The 20,193-nt window shown below is 40.0% G+C and overlaps 1 protein-coding gene across 2 annotated transcripts; it reads right to left on the minus strand.

Moving 5' to 3' along the window:
* Window positions 1-1,114: 1,114 nt before the first annotated feature.
* Window positions 1,115-19,914, minus strand: HPS3 (HPS3 biogenesis of lysosomal organelles complex 2 subunit 1). Of its 2 annotated transcripts, XM_075098753.1 has the most exons (17): window positions 19,469-19,892; window positions 18,214-18,708; window positions 16,752-16,929; window positions 16,172-16,257; window positions 14,784-14,976; window positions 14,422-14,503; window positions 12,315-12,469; window positions 10,817-10,925; window positions 10,465-10,646; window positions 9,947-10,124; window positions 9,062-9,292; window positions 7,284-7,469; window positions 5,926-6,114; window positions 5,278-5,385; window positions 4,708-4,914; window positions 3,278-3,368; window positions 1,115-2,197 (listed from the first exon to the last, which is right to left on the minus strand). In XM_075098753.1, exons 1-17 carry the CDS (start codon window positions 19,689-19,691, stop codon window positions 2,070-2,072), a joined length of 3,021 nt encoding a protein of 1,006 aa, XP_074954854.1. In that variant the 5' UTR covers window positions 19,692-19,892; the 3' UTR covers window positions 1,115-2,069. The 2 variants fall into 2 exon arrangements, with proteins under 2 accessions (XP_074954854.1, XP_074954855.1); XM_075098754.1 differs by lacking the exon at window positions 7,284-7,469 and having other exon boundaries at window positions 19,469-19,914.
* Between the last annotated feature and the right edge of the window lie 279 nt (window positions 19,915-20,193).

Raw genomic sequence — 20,193 nt, forward strand, 5'->3', positions numbered from 1 at the left:
GGTGATGCCTGATGCATGTTATTTAACTGTTGAGGACCATGGAAGAGCCAAATGAAATGTACTTTCCTTTTTTTTTTCAAAGTTTGTAAATAACCTGTGTATCAGCAAAATGTTTTAGGTATCTGTTGTCACATTTTAGCAGTCAGATACGTTTGTAGTTAAGTTATTGGAAAAGAGGAATTTGGTTATCACGTTATCCATAGGTTCACACTTAAAATATATATACTATCGTATAATTGAAGCTTACAAAATAGTTCTATTATTTCTGTTGAATTATAATTTTATCCAGTAACATTTTTCAAGATAGTGAATTTAAAAGATGCAATGGCTGAGGCATCATGGTTACTCAAGATGTTTTTGGTTTTTCTGCTGTGAAAATAATTACAAGACAGCCAAAGTTATGCTGAAATAAGCCTGATGAAATTCAGACAGTGAAGGGTAGAATTTGGTGACTGCTCTACCCAAAAGCTTTGCTCTCATGAACCTTAAACTTAACTCCTGCAGTGGAATCATTTTGGTGTTAGATATGTAGTGCAGATTTCAGCAAATTAAGCATTTCTTGACAAATCAAAGCAGCAGTATTAGTGCAAGACTGATGCTGGTCAAAAATGAACGTAGTAAGAGCAGGTATCCTCATGCCATCCAGCTGTATTTTAATAGCCCAACTGCACATGTTAAACCAAACAAGAGGGAAGGCTGTATGGGCCAGACAGACAAAACAAAACAAAACACTGGGGCTTTACCGAACAAAGGAAGTTGCTTCTCTGTAACAAGTCTAAATCGCTTTGGCCTTTTTTAAGATAGAAAGATTCTACTGAAACCAGCAGTAAATCCCTGCTAGTAAATTAGATAATTTATTTTGGCTGTAGCAGGAATGCTAGGTAGGTAAGTTAAACTATTTTTTTCTTTCTTGGTTTTTTTTTTCTTTCATATATTTTATTTGCAATTTAGATGATCTCTTCTGACTTCTACAATTTTAAGTAACGTTACAGCTTCAGTGAAAATGGATTTGATAGATTCAGTGCCAGCTAATTAGGCCTTCAGATGGTTATGAGCTCATGAAGTCAATGTTTTATTTGTGGTAGACGCTCAAAAAGCCAAACTGCACCAATAAGAAGGTCTTAAATATTGTGATGGTTTATTATGACTGAATTCCAGCTGAAGAAACAGAAGGATGTTTTCTGCCCAGAAGAAAGACAAACATCAGCACATAAATGCACAAGTACCTGAGATGTTTACCAAAAAATCTAGAAGAAACAAGGGTTTTCAACAGGATTTGTGACCTAGTGAGACTTCAAATACTTGTCTACTGATTGAATACAACAGAAGAAAGAAAACAAAAAACAGTAAGCAAGTGGTAGCCCGCATCATCCATTCCCCTTGGGAATACTTCCATTTCTCTTTGATTTATTGTCTTTTTTTGTGAATTGCTAAATGAAAACATTTTCAGTGTAACACTTGCATGGGCATGTAATTGAGATGACAGAGCAGCTGACTGGTTTTGCCAGCTGGAATTCAAGGGAATGTCTGTGTTGCAAAATGAAGTGGAGCCCAGTTCAACTTGAAAGAGTAAGGCACTTACTTTTACTCATACAGCTAAGACACATGCCTGAGCTTAAATTCCTCCCTAGGTCAGTGATCCAACTAACATAAATTAAGACTGACTCCCTGTTTTACTTTCAGTGAACATTTTATGTCCAACTGTACCGTACATCTGTACTTTCTAGCTGCTACAGCCACAAGTTCACCCTCATTGAGAAGATGAGTGATGCTGCTTAACAGTTGAATAGCGATGTTTTTACCAGTCCAACCACCATTCAGTTCTACCTGGCAGGAATTCTGGTTTGCTGACCTTTGTCAGAGTGTAATAGTATTAGCTTCAAAACAGATGCTTTGCCTCAGACAACAGCTGTCATTCAACAGTTGTCATAAGGTTTCAACTGAGAAATAAGGTGATTTATGTGACATGAGTCCCACGGTACCTTAATATGTAGTTCTACTGTTTGTTTCATTTACTTTTTTATTCCAGCACATTTTTGTATTTGAGGGCATATTAGACTTTCATTGCTTTAGATCACCAGCTTCCTCTGGCTGCAGTGAAGAAGATGTGGCAGGAAAAAAGCTGCAGTTCCATCCTCTGGTAGAAGACTGAGGAAATCCCTTAGTTCCAGTTCCATTGCAACAACTGATAAAGTTTCTGCTCAGAGCAGGGGAAAAAAAACCTTGTTTAGGTATTTTGGTTTTAAAACAAAGAAACAAAGAAACATTAACAATGTAACTTCTAATTGACGTAATCAAATTATCAAAATATTGCAACTGAAATGAAATTTGTTACACACCCATTTGGGAGCAAATACAACTACAGGAAATCTCAAAAATAAGCTGAAATTATGTCTTAGATTAAAACCATACCTCTACCTTGACTCACATGTGGCACTACTGCTTATGGAAGTCTGATCTAGTACTTCGTTTGGCACAAAATGCAAAGGAAGCCCTAGAAATCTGTACTAGTACCCTAACTCAGCACTGTCTGTAAAATGGGATGTTCTGCAAGCAGCTTCTCAGACCAAGCTGTTTAACATTATGTTCTTAAGTGATGACTTTCGAAAGAAAACCCGCTAGCATTAGAAACTGGAACTTTATGATAGAGCATGGCAACCTGTGCTGTACAATGCAACCCCAGGATGCTGTTTTTCTGCCCTCTGGCATTTTTTCTTAAATGTATGTGCTTTATTCAATCTTCTTATTCTGTCAAAACAAACACAGAAACAAAACTGGCCCCTCAGCTATACACAATTAGTGACTTCCTCCAAACATGTAAAAAAAAGGACTACATCAACTACTAGAAGTGACACATTGTGGTCTATGACCTGATCAACAATACACACTCAGATGCCCACTGGGTTATCAACAGTAGCCTGTTAGCTGTCATTGCTTAGAACCATATAGTCACTTAGCCTAGAAAAAAATAATTACTATCAATTAGTTGTACTTAGTAAGTCTGTTTAATGGTGTCTATTCTTGACCTATATAGAAACAGTATGATTCCCACAGTTTAACTGTTTTCAGTACAAATTGAATGTCATGACTTTTATACATTGTAGAATCTTGTGCTCGTGACTAGAAAGCCTGCTGAGCTGTATTAGCTTTAACCGTAGAAAAGGGTCCCCCTTTTTTCAAAATTACCCTATCAGTAGTCGTTAGCCTGAACAGTATTTAGAATGTCAGATATTGTACAAAGGCTTCTGGAGTTGAGTTGCAATCAGTTGATATTTACCTTTCAGTGATGAAATAAGAACAGGGCAGTCATTCCCATTAAGTCTGGTTCTCTTGCAAAGTTCAGGAAGCAGCTTGTTCCACCACACAGCCTAATCCACAGAAACCCACAGCAAAAGTGTAAATTAACAAGGACTGCAATTAAGAGCATGAAAGACCTGCTAAAAATACACTGAACGAAGCTCAGATGTGTACAAATAGAGTTAGGTTGTGATGAACTCAATAATTAATTTATATAATGCTTTGAACATGAATGCACATGGTGTATTTTTCAATTTTTGGTGCGATCTTTTTATACTAGAAAATTTTTACCCAGCGCCCCCTCGCGCTTCTATAGATAAAAGTTTGTAACAAAAAGTCATATAATTAGCAAGACTGATGCTGTTAGAAAAATTAAGGTTTTTTTCCCTCCAAACAGCTCCATGCAAAGTGGTGAATAGCATTACTATAAGAACACTGCTCTGTCTCCTGACCTAATCTGTCTACTTCCAACAGCTGTAGTAGTGAATTATGGTTTGTGTATAATTTTGTTGATAAGAATGGAGAGAGGGGAAAGGATTTCTTTCCTTCTTTTTTAAACATGGTTAACTCTTTTCTTCCACCTGTGTTCAGATTCAGTACTGCAACCTCCCATTCAACTCTATAACTAATGTGCAAACAATCAAAGAAACTATTTTATCTGAATAAAAAGCACAAATCTGGTTTTGAACAGAGTTCTATTACACCTGTCTGGTAGAGGATCACCTTTGCTGACTCTGACCAGCAAAACTGTGTAAAATTAATCGAGTAGCTGTGACAGGCAATGGAAGTAAATCCCTGTACTCCTGGAAGACTGGAATAAAATCAGTTCCAAAATTAAAACTCTACAGAGGCCTAAGGAGAAAATGGGACATAAAGAACATAATCTTTCCAGTAGTGCACCAGTATCATTCTGATATGGTAAGGTCAGAAGATGTCATTAGAATACAGGAAGAACATATTTAAGTGTGATTTTATTTGAAGGACCATGATCTTTTATCAGTTAGCTTATCACTAAAATTTCATGTTATACGTCATTGGCAAACAATTTAGAACACTGATTAGTGAGAAACTAGCTAGTTTTTAATTTACAGTGCAAAAAGAACATATTATTCTCCCTCTTCTGAGGTACTCTACCATCTGAAAAGACTAAGCTTTGAATTACCAGAATGAATACAAGGAGTCACAGAAGTAACCAGGAAAAAAAGAATATTCCATTCAAATTAGTGGGGACTGAGTTATGGAACTTAAATGCCAAGCAAAAGTTCAAAGCAAGCTAAGCAATTCACTTAGTCTGAAAGCTGGGCAGTTTGATCCACCCAGAGTCCATCTGTACACAACAGCATTTTAGTTAGAAAAAAAAAAAACGCAAAACAAAAAACAACCTGAACAACTTAATTGAAAGTAGCTCACCCGGCTGTCATCTTTGAGCTCGTGCTGAGCATATAATACAGCTACATCAGGACATGTTTTGAGAAGCTCGTCAATGGCTTCCTCATACTTGCCTAGACGGGTATTGCAGAGAACATGGATGGTGAGGCCGACATTGCCAGCCTCTCTCAGGGGCTCCAAGACAGGCAGAACTGACGCTATATTGATTGACTGACTACATAAAAGAGACTGAAGACAAGAAGAAGAAGTATTGTTTGAATTTAAGACCAACTTTGCAAAAAAATGCTAAGCATAACCTTAGAACAGAAGCCTTTACCCATCAGAATAAGTTTGAAGTAATATTTCCTTTAATAAATGTTACTGAAAACCGAGAAAGCAAGTTTAGAGTGGACTGAAAATGTAAATATCATTGTTATTGACCTATCTTTTCAGCATTTTTTCCTTCCATCATTTCAATGGGCCTTTTATTTCAACTTGGATAACCTGGAGGGGAAGGAGGAGGGGAGTCTGGTAGTGGAAGTTCTTCATACATACATGGGCATTTGCAGAATGGATCTAAACTGTAAACAGTAAGGTTTAAGGGTTTCATACCTGTAGTTTTGAGATATCTTCACAGTAATCTTTATCAGATGGAGATCCCACTGACATTATGGAAGTTACCCATGGGCTGATCAACCCAAAATGATTACAGGAGTTTATCTATACAAGAAAGAAACAAGTTGCAATAAAAGAAATATTTCTGGTAGTGACACTTCCATGTCAAACCCACGAGAAGTGAAGAAAATTTTACTCTCAAATAGCATAATTTAGAACAGCAGCTACTCTTTCTTTTGGTTCATACAGTTTAGTAACAAATAAACTGGAAACCTCTAATTCTGTATTTCAGATTTCCCATTCAGAATCCTTTCAAATTCATCATTCACACATTTTTCTCATTTAGTCAGCTTTGTAAAATTGCCAACACTCCACCTGACAAATGCTCATTGTTTCTTTTTTAGCCCGTATCTCTGTCCAGAGCTAAGATTCCTGTTGGAAGTACATTTGCAAAGGTCCCCGAAGTGTAGGGCACCCCAGAGCCAGCAATACCTATTTGGTAACTGCACACTACCTTATTTACTTTCAGTCTTGCTTCTTTTAAGAGATAGACTGTCCAAAATTCAAATACTAAGGATACTAGTATTTGGATAGATTTTGGAGGGACAATGCAGTCATAAAATGTCCTCTGAGTGGTATGCTTACCAGATCCTCTGCTGTTTTCAATGGCTTAGTCTCAGGAATTTGCTTGTTTGATATTCTCCAAACATACTGAGAAGTAACCCTCAATAAAAGCTCCTGAAGTATTTCTTCCTGAGAGCACACTACCAGAAGAGCTTCCCAGAAATCCACCAAGAGCTGAGGAATAGTGTTTTCACTGTTACTACACAACATCTAAGAACAAAAACGTTAGAAGACAGCAAGTTACCACAGACTATGGTAGTTATTAGTAGCAGAACTTAGAACAGACAGAAGGAACGGTTTTTCACTTTTACTAGAAGCAGGTTCCTTTTTTTGTCTTGATGTATTTCTAATGGTGTGATTCTACATAATACAGTGCTAGGCAAAGTAAAAAAGTTCATGGAATGATTTCAAGGTAATAAATTCTAAACAATAGATTTGGTTTCTTCTTCAAGATTTACTCCACTGCCAGAAACGTCAGCAAGTACTTACAGACTGCTAATTTGGAGGATCTTTTTTATGAGCCAATAGCCAAGCCGGTGCCTTTGAAAGAAGGATCTAAAGGCCATGATAAGAGATGCTGTGTAGCTCATTTGGGTATAATGGTAGGACCCACGGGAGAGATACTTTACGGCCTGGTGTGTCAGTGAATAGGACTTTTACTTGGTTTCCAACCGGCTTAAACAACAACACTTGGTCTAATTTGAGTTTCATGACTCGGTATTTCTGATACAGGTCTTTCATGGTAATAGACATAAGACTGTGACATACCTACATTGAAGAATACATGGTTTTAATCCAAACAATGTTATTCATTGTAGAGGAAAATAAAAAGGTTTGTCTATTACCAATCTAAATAAAGAAAACTTCAATAACACCAGTAAAACTATTCTATTTATCTTCTCATAAAACTGCAGAGACCCACTCTTTCTTCCGAAATTTATACAGAACATCAGAACATTATATACCTTTGTATTTAAGTCTGATTCTTTGGCAGTATGTTTCAATCCTAATGATTTCTTCAAAAGGAGCATATGGAAGGGGTTTATCTATGTTCTGTTAAATTTCAGTAGCCTTAGGAAGCCCGATTACTAGGAAGCCTTTGAAAGACCTCTGAGATCAGGGTATTCTCCATCCAAATGACAGGGTCAAAACAAAGAACTTAATGGAGTTTTTTTGTTTGCTTGATTTAACCAGTGTTTCTTTCCAGAAGGTCCAGTTTCTGACTCTGTAGCGATTGTCATGACTGGAATACATACAACCCGCAACTCCCTCTTTCTGAAGAAATGCTGAAATGTGAGTGAAGGAGCAACCGAGGCTTTGCTTACCCTTAACAACATCACTATGAGAAAAATAGAAGCAAAAAATGATCACAGGCCAACCTTGAAAAAGGTATCTGCTTCTTCCAGTTCCATTTTACTGTTCTCATGTAAAGCCACAGTGGCAGCCACCAGTAAACCAGGCTGCATCTCCTTCAGGTGAACAGCAAACTCAGTTGGAATAACACCTCCTTCCTTATGCTGCCTCAAGAGTTTTGGTTGCCCAATGAAGCCACAAGCCAGTACTGCCTACAAACATAACCAGATATAAATCAGGTAAAGAATTCAATCCACATATGATTCAATTCAGCAAACTCTGTATTTCCTCAGGCAGTGAAGTTTAGACAGATAAAATGGAGGAAAGTCAAGGTAAGGATATAAACCCTTTCTACAATTTATAGTTCTCCAGAGACTGAGCTCCAAACCGTGTGCTGGAGCAGTGACTCCTGAGCAACAGGACATGAGTAATGTGCTGTTCAAATCTGGAGTTACTGTGCCTATAAGAAAGATAGATTTCACTACGAAATCCAAGACATTCAATATACATGGCGTTTTGAAAAATCACTGCCTGAAATTTCAATCAACTACTTTGCTAAATTTCAGGAGACTACTTTGCTAAAGCATGACTTTTAGTTTGAAAATACCCTGAAACAATGATCAAAATGTGTAGCACTATGTGCAAGAGTAAGTTGTTTCTGGATATCTGAGTGCTTTTGAAGGTAAGCATGACAAAGGACTATTTCCACTTTAAAGACAGTGGAGAAATGATGCCTAAGCAGATTAAATGAATTGCACAGGAAATATAAGGCATTATATTCCCTTATATATACCAAGGAGGAAAATTCAGATTTCATCCTGCTATGCATACGATCTATCTTTCCTTTCTTTATCTTTCTGAAAGTGTTATTTCTTCTACTTCCCAACAAAATGCTTTTCAAAGGTGAGGTGCAATAGAACATTTTTAATAGATCAGATTAACAAGAAAAAAAACCCCAAAACCCAACACCCAAACCCCAGACACCTTGTTCTCTAAATAATACCCATGCAGTGGAATGTGTATGTTTGCTCACAAAATGGCAATTTCACTTCATCATGGTGCAAATGGTCAGAAAGCAGGTGGTGCTGAAAATCATTGTTGAAACAGCTCTCCACAGTTCCTGCCTTGCAGTTCAAAAACTGCTAATTTTGAAAGCTCTCCAGGACTTCTACCAAAGCATGGTATCTAACTTTGGAACAGCTATCAGTTTATTTTAAAAGTTTTTAGACCTTCAATAACTCACTCTCAGAAAGAATCTGTATTTTAAGCTCTGTCACCTTTGAATATTCAACACTCCTGATCGACCTTAACAAGAAGTAATTTACAGACTGGTCTCAATCTAAAACCACATGTGAACATCTACGGCAGAGACTGCTTCATTAACTCTTTTCCCTCATTGATGTGGAATTCTTACTTTGGTAGCACTGAAGTAGGTTCTGATCTTATCTTAGTAAGGGTTAAGTGCTTTGATACATACTGGTGAAGAGCACAGGCTCTGAAGAGCTTGTTAAACCCCAGTAAACAGCATTTAATTTATCAAGAATTAACAGCTTCAAAACTTTTGCTTATTTGGCAAGGCTTTGCCAAGACAAGACTACCCTACCTGCAGGGTAAACAGTATGGTCCCAGTGTATGCCAGCCCTCGATTCTACTGTTATTGCACACATTCAGTGGAGCCTTTACAGCATATCAGGAGGAAGAGGAGTGACTGAAAGTTATTTTACTGTAAAATACGACTACAAGCCACACCTACTGACTTGGGCTTCGCAAAACGTGAATAGCTCATGCTTTCAGCATACTTCACCTCCTTATAGGAGTCCATCTCATGTTCATACATCGCCAGGTCTCCCATTTTCAGAGCCATGAAAGCCTTAGTAAGTGTCAGGACCACTGATGGCATAATCTTTTCTACCTTCTGAAGATACTTCACAGCTGTCGAAGGACATACGTTTCTCATGCAGGGGCTGCAGAGGATATGAGGCAGCTGCAGAGGGTCAGCAAGATAGAATATTTGGAGAACTCTATTTGCTGATTCCTGTTAAAATAAAAGCCATTTGACAGTGTAGACCTTTCCAGATATACAGTCTTCCATTGCATAAGAAAGTATTGTGGGGTTTTTGTGGTTTGTTTTTTGTTTGTTTGTTTTTATAAAACAGGCAAGTACAGCTTAGCTATGAAATCACAGTGCCTTTCCTGACTCTTTCCTCCCTACCCATAAAATTAAAGGATCTCTAAATGGCAGTGATTCAACCCATATTCTGGGTTGCTAAGAGAACATCCACCACCACAGTGAATTGGTTTTACCAACCTGTACAATCTGGCAGTGTTCAAAATAACAGTTTGTTTCATTACAGAGATGGGAGATGAAAGAAAGTTGAGGCAGAGCTTTCCTAAAACGGAAGCGTCTCTGTGTGCAAGTGGGAACCAGATCATTAGCAACATGCATCATGATAACCAAACCCATAACATGTTGCTTGAAAGCAGCCCAAAGCACCACAGGTGCTGCTTACTATTTTGTCAACAAAAATGGGGAAAATAAAAACCATGTGAAAAAGAACAACCTACGTATTTAATCTAAATACACAGCTCAGCATTTTCAAAGGGAATATAATTAAAATTCGATATACAGTTCTTAAAATCAGAACCAAATCAATAGGTTAAGAAAAAAAAAAACCACACTTGTTTTTACCTTACTTAACTCTTCTTTTAAGTCTTCATTAAGAGAGTGAGTTAAGTAAAATATAAATCCTCTCTCATATTTCTGTATTTCATCACCTTCTGAAACGAGTCTCTCTAAAACTTCAGCCATGGATAAACCTGACATTCTGTAGTATGGCAAAGCAAGGTGGTAATCCTTTGTGTCAAACCTGAAGGCAAAAGAGAGGAAAGAAAAAAGTAACAAAACAACTAAGGGCAACGCTTTTGCCATCACTGTTTGTAAGAACTAAAATAATATATCAAACAAAGTTGCAGACACACAATTATCTGCAAATATAGAGCTCATATTCAACATAATGCTGTATTCTGTGTTCAATGACAACAAAGACACCAGATACTGAAGAGATTACTAGATTAAGCTGTTTTCACAGAATGTAAAGATTTATATTATACTAACGTAAAACAGCGAAGAATGATGGATTTTCATTTTAAGGTTACATTATTGGAAAAAAAAAGCTCACCTATATCACGTTGACATCTAAAACATACCTGCTGTAGCAGTCTCCTAAGAAGGCACAACTTTCCCTGAATGCTCTTAGAAGTTCTTCTTTCTCATCTGATTTAAGGAAACTAGGGTCCATTATAGCTGCTCTGACCAGCAAGTGAGCCTCACTTAGAAGATGAATGCAACTCTCAGTTTTCACATTTTCATAAGTTTTACTATACTCTACCTAGAACAGACACAGGGTATACTTAGGCTGCTGGCAAAAATTAAGAATTAGGATTATGGGCTATTAATGAGAACTACATTACATTATATTCTGCAATGACATGCATCAGAGTTTAATTGACAGTACTTATTTTTAGTCACTGAACAACAAAAGCAGGAGTTGGGCAATACCATTTCTCTGTAAAGCTGAATGGTTGAAACAGTGTTTATAATGTATAAATTCCAACCAGGCTCTGACTCAGAATTTGTTCTGGATTTGATGCTGTCAGCCTTTCTGGAACTAGAGAGAAGGAAAAGAGTTTAGTTGTCAGTGTCCAAATAAACACTATGCAGCCAAAAAAACCCGACTCACTTGATAATTTAAATGCATAAATATGTATGTTTGCAGGCTAGTAAATGCTTGAGAGTTAAGCTGTGAATTTAAGTCATAATGGCTAATACAAAAATGGGGATAGGAATGTTCATACACCAGGAACATACATCTTCTTCCAGGCTTAACACCAGGCAGTCTCAGATACTCACAGGAAGTAATACAAATTAGCTAAGATGTTTACTTACTTTCTGTAAGGACTTACTGCACATTAGCCCCTGCAGTTCTATTAAAGTATTTGCCAAGACATGGCATAAAAAAAAATATTTGAATGCTTTTAGTCTAACACATTGGCTAAGTCTGTAATGCCCTACAGTTTTTGTTGGGATTTTGTTGTTGTTTTAACTGTTTTGGGATATTTATATCTTTATTTTCAAACGATGGTGTTAAGTAGACTAGTATTTGTTCAACTCAGGTTTTTTACAGAAGGCAAAAAGCATATCTTCCTCAAACGCCAACTATAATCTTTGAAACACCACAACTAGCAGAGGAAACTGTGCTTTGCACACAGAAAACTACAGCATTTTGAATTACCATTTCCCTTAATGGGCTTATCCTCATCTTCTCCTGAATGTCTGTTCTAGGCTTTAAGAAATATTGGTTCAAGTAACTCTTCAATCAGCTACAGCTGTCCCATTTTTGTTAGTGAACTTGAACTGACTTTAATGAATGTGATTTCTGAATAGCTGTTTTAGAATAGCTGTTTAGCTGTTGTATGAAAAGCCCTCAAAAAAGAATGGGAATAGCAGTTCTCACAGAAATAGGTACAAAGTCACAAACGCCTCAGGCTACATACATGCTACAAGAGTATCTTGGGCAAAAGTCTGATCCTTCTTTTGTCATGGATTACTATAGTGATGTTCGTAACTTCTCTTCGAAAGAACCCTTAGCCAAATGTAAGACATTTTTCTTTGTGCTGCCACACAATTTTTTAGCCTGTAGCTTCAGTACTCCTACGTATTTTTGTTTCTCAAGATAAATATTTTTTCTTCTCAGTAGCAGATATGTTCTGAGTAATGTTATTTTAACATTACTTGTGAAAGTTAAGGTTTTTTACAGTCTTGAGTAGCTTATTTTGTCGATTTTAAGCATTTGTGACCCTACCCTCATTTCTTCTGCATCAGTTAATACAGCAGAATTGAAAAAAATAAATGTTTTATCTCTGTTCTCATGCACTAACTAGGGAATTATTTCCAAAGAGGTTTTCCACAGAGGAACCTCTCTTCAACTGTAACACCCACAAATTTGGCACTGTATAGAGAGCTATAAATACCATTTCCCCAAAAGACAAACCCTTACAGCATCCTTCTTGCAGGCTTTCTTCTTTCAGTAATATCTTCCGTGTCTGCCTTAGTCAAAAGAATTATATGGTTTTTGAAATGACAGATAGCTCTTGGTCCTATAAAAAGCTGCATTCTTAATGTACAGACATCCAGTGCAACAGGCGGACAAGCCTATAAAGGAAAGTAATTGTTTTGTAATTTCAGTTAGCATGTACTTCGAGTCTTTAAATAAAAAAAAAGTAACCTTTGTCCAATTTGTCCAATGATCTGACACTAAAAACATTCACCGGCTTTCCTAACTTTGAGTGCTTCACCTAAGCAAGAATAGAAATACTCATAAAACTATGACATAAATAATTTAAAAATGAATAAAAAAATATAATCATTTCACTCTTCAAAGCAACTACACAGTTTTAGCTGTGTGTCTTAAAATAACTGTGCCTGAGGGAGATGCCTAACATGGAAAACTTTAACCCAAGTAGTTTGAATTTGGCCAAGTTGTAAAAGATTGCCTGACATGGTTATAAAAGTTTGATTTTAGTTGCTTATAAAAAGCAATTATAGATAGAAGAATGGTATTTGCTTGCCTATTGTTACGTTACATACCCAGCATTATATCCCTGCTTTGTTCAATAAGCACCTTTCAGGTAAAACTTACCCTATTGTCTATAGTGATATAAAAATGGAAAAATGCAACCTCATTTTCCCAGAAATATTCTAAATTTACACCTTTAAGAAGATAAAATACCATATTTACAAATTAACATACACAGTGAAGCAAGGCAACACAGCATCATATGTGTACCCTGCTTTTTGAGGAAACTTCAGAATTTCTTGTAAAGGGCTGCAGTGGCGACCAGGAAGATCTAAACTGACCTGGGCTAGTCAGAACCAGAACCAGCCAGCTCTGAAACCGATGTAAAAAACAGCAGGAAAATACAACAAATAGCAATAATAACCATCATCATCATCACCACACTTCAAACTCCACACTGGGGCAGGAACGCCCCTGTGGGAACGTAGCCTGTGGGCAACCCACACTAGAGCAGGGGCACCCCAGAGGGACTGCAGCCCATGGACGACCCACACCAGGGCAGGGACACCCGAGAGGTAACATGGCCCATGGACGACTCGTACCAGGGCAGGGATGCCCCTGAGGGACTGCAGCCCATGGAGGACCCATGCCAGAGTGGATCTGCTGCCTATAGAGTACAAGCTGCAGTATGAACATCCATGAGGGGCTTTAGCCAGCAGACCACCATTACGTGCACACCTCCTCAAACCTCCTGTTGAGGCAGGAGGCAGCCTGTTGCCTGACTGGAGGAACTGTGACAGATTGAATGTAACCTTCAGTGAAAACACAGAAAGCTGAGACTGGAGAAGAGACACGATAGATTGTGCCACGTGTTTGTATTCTTTATCTCAGTCGTCTATGGAGAGCAGAGGATACATATTTGGCTCTTGAAGATTTCATAATACTTCTACTGGCCTATGGTTTCTTTATGCCTGCTGTCTACATGCTCAAAAGAAATCCTTAAATGCTGACTTAAAATACACTTCAGTCTATTTTTCCTGGTATTTCTATTAATGTATACCCCAATCTTTACCATTCAATAGATTTTTACTGATAAGCTATTTACAGAACAGGAAAAGTCTAGACCTCCAAGGATCAAAAACCCTCCTCCTAAAAAAAATATGCACTAAGCATCTGATAGCAGACTTGTTCAAGTGTCTTCACTCTTCTTACGAAAACTGGTTTTTCAAGGACACCCGAGAGAGAGAAACATCAGCTGCAATAAGGCAAAACTCTGCATCCTTCATTCAGATTTATACAGGAAAGCATGGAATATAGTTTAAAATATAAGTGATTTTATAGCTTTTGGTGTTTCTGAAAACATTCTACTAATCGTCTACAATCTTAAACAGCAATAATAGATTGATTCATTGAGACATCTGTAGACCATTAAAATACAATATGCCACAGACTGAAGTAAAATATTAATTTTGGATGTTATTTTATTGGTTCAACCAATATGAACTTATAGGATTTCAGAAGGAAACATAAGGAAACTCAGTGCCATACTACTACCCCCATTCTTTTAGCGAGATAACAAGAGGTGCACCTTCACAGTTGTATCGATATATGGATCCTCATCACGAGCTGCTGCTGCACTGCACCGCACTGTGAAACACTGCAGATTCTCACTAGAGGGAAAGAAGAAACCACAGCGATGAAGGAGAAAAATTAAGACTTGCAAAGATCAAGTAGCCAAAACTACAGGGAATCAGGTTTTTTTGTTCACAGAAATGGGCCTTGAAGCCTAAGCAGGAGGGCATGCTGCACTATCACATGAGCCTACGCAGAGAGTTCTAGGAGGCTATGAAGGACGACATATCGGGGAGGGGGGACGGACACACACGACACAAAAAGGCAGCAGCATAGAGAAACATAGTAATATTATCAGCAAAATCGTAAATGTAGTACCTTGTAATGACGTGCAGGAACTGTGGAGTGAGAACTGCCTGCTCTGACTTCTCCGAATATTGGTAAGTAGAAATCAGTTCTACTAACTTCCCAACAGAGTAGAGATATCCAACATGAGGTAAAGAGAAAAAGCAAAAGAGGCTCAGTAGTTCTCTCTTGCTCTCAGTTTCCTCATGTGCTGTCACAGAACTTCCTAGATGTAACAATAAGAAAGGCATTTTATATATATCATAAATCAAAACCTGGCAATTTTTTTGCAAGCCTGATGCCTAAAAAATACTATCAAACCTGCCCAGGTTGCAGATGGGTTTTGATGGTAGCTAGTGAAGAGAAAAAGAACTATATGAAGACTAGTGTACAGGTCAGATCAGTGCACAGGTCAAAAACTTGTATGTCATGTTGTCTCATTTGGAGGCATTTTTAACAAAAGTGTGGATGGATCATCAACTGAAGAACCTCTATAGATGTAACAGCATCTGAGAGTCCTGGCAGATTCATCACAACTAAGCATCCATGGCTTGAATGATCAGCCTGATCTCAGACAACTACTTGTGTGCTGGGATGAATGCTCATCCAGAGCTGCAGCTGCAGTGCACCAAAATACAGATCCTCACTTAAGAGGAAGAAAGGCTGGGTATGGCAGAATTTATTTATAAAGCCACTGTGGCTGGTAAAGGCTGTGTCCGGATTCTACAGACCCTCTTGTCCAAGACTGTAAATCACAAGAGAACATAAGATGGCTGGAGTTAAATGGCAAGTAACTCTTTCTCGAGTCAGCTGCAATTAAAATGAGGCTTCGCTATTTAGCAGAGAAACCACCACCACTAACTGGGTGAGCAGTCAGTCAAGCTGACTGATAACACACAGCATTAAATTTTTTCCATGGGTCTGTTGGGGCTTGAGATAGTGTGTATTACTGAACCCCTAAAATCTGCACTCATCCCTTGCAGTTTTAATTAAAGCCTGGCAGAAAGGTAACCTGTATGTTAGTGATTATTAAGGTTTACCACTCTGATTTCCAGTGTCAACTAATGAGAGGCAGCCTAGTATCTTATAACACTGAGAATAATTTTATTAATGCAAGGTAAAGAGTGACTGTTTTGTGATGTAAAATTAATTAGCAGAAAACTGATAAAAGTTCATTTAGTCTTCCTGTTCTGGTGTGGTGAACTGATATTTTAGTTCAAGACTTATGCAGAACTCGGAGATACTTAAAGACTTTTTTGTTAGTAGAAGCTCAGTTTAAATCATTGAAAAGGGAGGAAAGACCTTAATTTAAGAACAAATCATACAGGAATCGTGTACAGAACCGAGTATACAAAGAAGCTCCTTCCTTTCCCAGGTCTCCTGTGACACAGGCCATAACGCATCCATACATATCCATATACCTGTCTGGTATACAGGAAGCAGTTGAACAGAGTGCAACTTTGTCTCTTCGCAAAACCCAAAAGGCGACTGATCAGGTGTAAAACGTCTAGGGAAAAAAATCCAGAAAAACACGGGACCTCAGTGAGAAATTATGAGCTACTTTGGACAAGTAAACACCACTAGCTACATCCATCGGGGAGGTTCAGACTTGACATTTGGAAACTTTTCTTTACCGAAGGAGTGGTCAAACACTGGAACAGGCTTCCTAGGGAGGTGGTCAATGCCCCAAGCTGTCAGTGCTTAAGAGGCATTTGGACAATGCCCTTAATAACATGCTTTAACATTGGGTCAGCCCTGAAGTGGTCAGGCAGTGGGACTAGACGATCGTTGCAGGTGCCTTCTTACTGAAATATTCTATTCTATTAAAAAATGGGCTTTCTTTAGTATCACTATTTCCTCAGTGCAAAAAAAACCCCAAACCTTATAAAAACCCTAGAAGCCAAAATACCACTATTTTTCTTTCAACAAGACATGAGCCACAGCTCATTTTGGTTTCCTGCAGTAAATTTACCCATTAAGGGGAAAATACATTTGTAATACCTGAAAAGCAGATACCGCACTTGGAAGCACTTTGTGTCTTCGGTAGGTAACTCCGTGGATTCCAGTGTGATGGGTATCTCACATAGCTTACTTTCTTCCCCAAGCAGTTCCACTGGCTTCTGACATACGATGAACTCGTCTACTTCAAGTGGCAAAGTATGTGTTGAAGGGCCTTCATCTTTTATACCATAACAATGAAAATGCTGTATTAATTGCTCAAACCATTCAATTTAGCAGTAAGAAAATCATATGATACAACATCAATTAAATATTCAAATTACAGCTACCTAGTTAGCATTGGCTCCCTCCAAACATGAGATTTTGAGAACAGCTATGCTATGCTAGAAGAGAACAATCCTTCATTTGAGCCTCAAGAGTTGGGATATCTGAGAGTCATGATTCCTGAAACAACAGGTAAACTATTCACTAAAAGGCAAGACCAAGGCAACCTGTGCTGCAAATGGCTGGCCATCAAAAAATGTTGTCATTTGATTGGAGAGATTTTAAGAAGGAAAGGCAGCTATGATAAAAACTTGTGTTACCTTAAACTCACTTAAGTTCTAGAAAGCAAACCCTAACAGCACTCAAAGTAATTTGAGCTTTTCTATTTTGTTTTAGTAATAAAAACAACTAACGGCAGGATGCCATGATCTGAGTTAAGGTCCATCTTCACTCAATGAAGAACATTCCAGTTTATATTTTCCCTATCTGACATTTCTATAAGACCATCCTTTTCTGTTTTAAGTTTCTTCTAATTATAAATGAAGTATTTTCCTAAGGTTTGTTGGTGTTCATGCGATGCTTTTGTAAAGGTGGGAATTGATTACATATGGATTAATTTCTTGCAATACAGAGATATGAAACCTACTGAGTAAATCTATTTCTGGGATTTCTAGGATTCTAAGACAAGCCCCTGCATAAGACAAAGGACTGAAAATGGAAAATGTGCGGACACCTCGTTTATGCAGGTTCTGAGCCTACTAACACTTACGAAAGTGCATATGCATCGCCACAGAAGCATTCTTAAATGCATAAGCCAGCATGCATGGTCCATTTCAAGGTTCACGAGATGCTTCTTCCATCTGGCCTCCCACGTGTCCCTTAGATGAGACATAGTTATTTAGGCAGTGACAGTGATGGAATAATTTTTCTGAACACAGCACACTGAACTACTGCCACTTTGATTTGGCCCATGGTGGCACCCCAAAACAGGGACCTAATTCTATGTCTGTAGAGGCTGCACTATCCTGAAAGCATCTGCAGAATGATGGCATATTTGTTTTAACTGCTGCCTCCAGCTGCAGGTGGTACAACTCTTCATGCATTAGAATATTCAGCTGACAGTCCTAAGGTGACCTGGAAGTATTTTCTGAAGGGCAATGACCTTGTTTGAGCCTACTTTGAAAATAACAGGAATCAGTTAGCACTCTTGGAAATAATAAAATAAAAAATCTGTACTTACCTCCACTCACGGGCTTTTCTAGTGTACTAACTCTGTGTGCACATTGCTCTGTCCTGTCTGCGCTTTGCTGGACCAGTTCCAATTTCAGGATCAGAACATCCAGCTCTGTTGTTACGGCTATATGTCTGGCACAAAAGGCAACTTCAGCAGGAATGAGGTTATCGATGTGTAAAATTAAGGAGCGTTCAAAGTCCAATACAGTCAAATTCTGGTTTATGACCAAATATTTCAAACAGAACATGACCAGTTTATTTTTGCAGCCCACAAGAAGATCTCCATTTACAGGACAACATGAAATGCACAGTGGAGGATCTGAAAGTGGCATTTCTACAATTGACATCTGTTCTTTTAAGGTTTCGCTGTATGACTCTTCCATCTTGTGACCAACCATCCGAACACAAACACGCGAACTCCCTGCAGACATGCATCTCCAGTTCATGTATGCTCTTAGGAAAGTTGCTTTGCTTTTTTCTTCGATTGTCACCAGATAGTCTCCTTAAAAGAAAGCAGCAGTACTGATACATCATTAAAGAATAGATGACAGAGTTTTTGAGCTCTTTACCTGCTGTAGTATATTACAAAGAACATCTTAAATTCCCAACCCTTAAGTTTTCACCGGTTTTTTTCCTAATGAAATCCAAAGTGCAAGATTTCCTTGCTGGGTGGAACACACTTCACAGGCCACTAAAAAAAGGACTTACAGATCTAGGTCCAGACGAACTCTTAAGTGAACCCACTTTATGGGCTGTGACTGCAGACAAGGCGTTCTTCTCCCCCAGAACACCCATTAAGGTAAAAACGTTTTATTCTCTAAAGACCAGGGAAAATCATAGGCTCATGGAGAGCTGTGGGATCGGCTGGAGCGCCCACCCGCCCCGTGCTCTGATCAAAAAAAACCAACCAAAAAACCCAAACAAACGAACAAACACAACACCAAAAAAAAAAGCGAGGGCAGAAGCACAGACTCCAACTGGGGCGGAAGGCGGCGGGGAGAGCAAAGTGCCAGCCCGGACGCTCCCAGCCCCGCGCACCGCTCCCGGGCCAGCCCCGCGCCCACCGAGCAGCTCGGACGCGCGGCCACCGCGCCGCAGCCCTCCCCTGGGCCGGGGACACCGCCCCCCCCCGCCCCGGCCCGCCCCCGCCGCCCCCCCCCCCCCGCCACCGCCCCCCCACCGGGCCTGCAGGCCTCTCCCCGCACTGGAGCCGGACGCGTCCCAGCCCCGCGGCCCCGGGCCCGGCGGCGAACGACACCGACCTGCGTGGCTGTGCGCCATGCGCAGCACGGGGCCCAGCGTGGCGAAGGAGCCCAGGGGCTCGCAGCGGCCCTGGTCGCGCACGGCGAACACCTCCACCCGACAGCTGGCCGCCGCGCTGGCCACGAACAGCACGTCGCGGCCGCAGCAGAAGAGAGCCGGCTCTTGCCTGCAGGGCACGACTCGCTGCGAGCCGAACGGGTGCAAGTTGTAAAGCTGCACCATGGTCCCCGAAAATCCGCCGCCGCAGCAGCGGAGGGAGCGCGGCGCGGGCAGCCGCGGCGGAGAGCTGCACTTCCGCAGGCTGCGGCGCTCGGCGGGGCGGGGCGGGACGGCGCGGCCCAGGGCCGGGGCTCCCGCGGGGCTGCTGCGCGCGGCGGGGCTGGCGTCGCCCTCAGGATTCGTACGTTGCTTGGTACGAATTTGTGCGCGGGGTGAGCGCGGTGTCACCGCCGTGCTCGCGCTGCCGGGCACCCCCGCGGCCGCCGTGTCGGCGGGTCGCAGCGCCGCGGCCCGGGGAGCTCCCCCGCTGGACGGGCGGCCGCGAAACAAACGGCGCCGGTGCCCAGGGCTCGCAGCGCCGCGCAGACCCATCGCCTCGGGCTGCTGACAGCGTGCGCTCTCCTGCAAGCAAAGGAGGTCTTGGTTTTAAATACGGCTTTGGAACTCCGTAAATTGTGCATCCACAGCATGCACCGCAGGTACTAGTTACACGTGCTTCTGAAAA

Source organism: Phalacrocorax aristotelis, chromosome 7, assembly GCF_949628215.1.
Source record: "Phalacrocorax aristotelis chromosome 7, bGulAri2.1, whole genome shotgun sequence".
Taxonomy (NCBI): Eukaryota; Metazoa; Chordata; class Aves; order Suliformes; family Phalacrocoracidae; genus Phalacrocorax; species Phalacrocorax aristotelis.

Excerpts from the sequence above, each read along its gene's own strand:
- HPS3 (XM_075098753.1), bottom strand. The coding sequence starts at position 19,691 with ATGGTGCAGCTTTACAACTTGCACCCGTTCGGCTCGCAGCGAGTCGTG. Across the intron at positions 6,115-7,283 it reads AAGCAGATACCTTTTTCAAG|ATGTTGTGTAGTAACAGTGA; the intron begins GTTGGCCTGTGA and ends TTTTGTTCTTAG. Across the intron at positions 2,198-3,277 it reads TCTTATTTCATCACTGAAAG|AAACTTTATCAGTTGTTGCA; the intron begins GTAAATATCAAC and ends TGCTCTGAGCAG.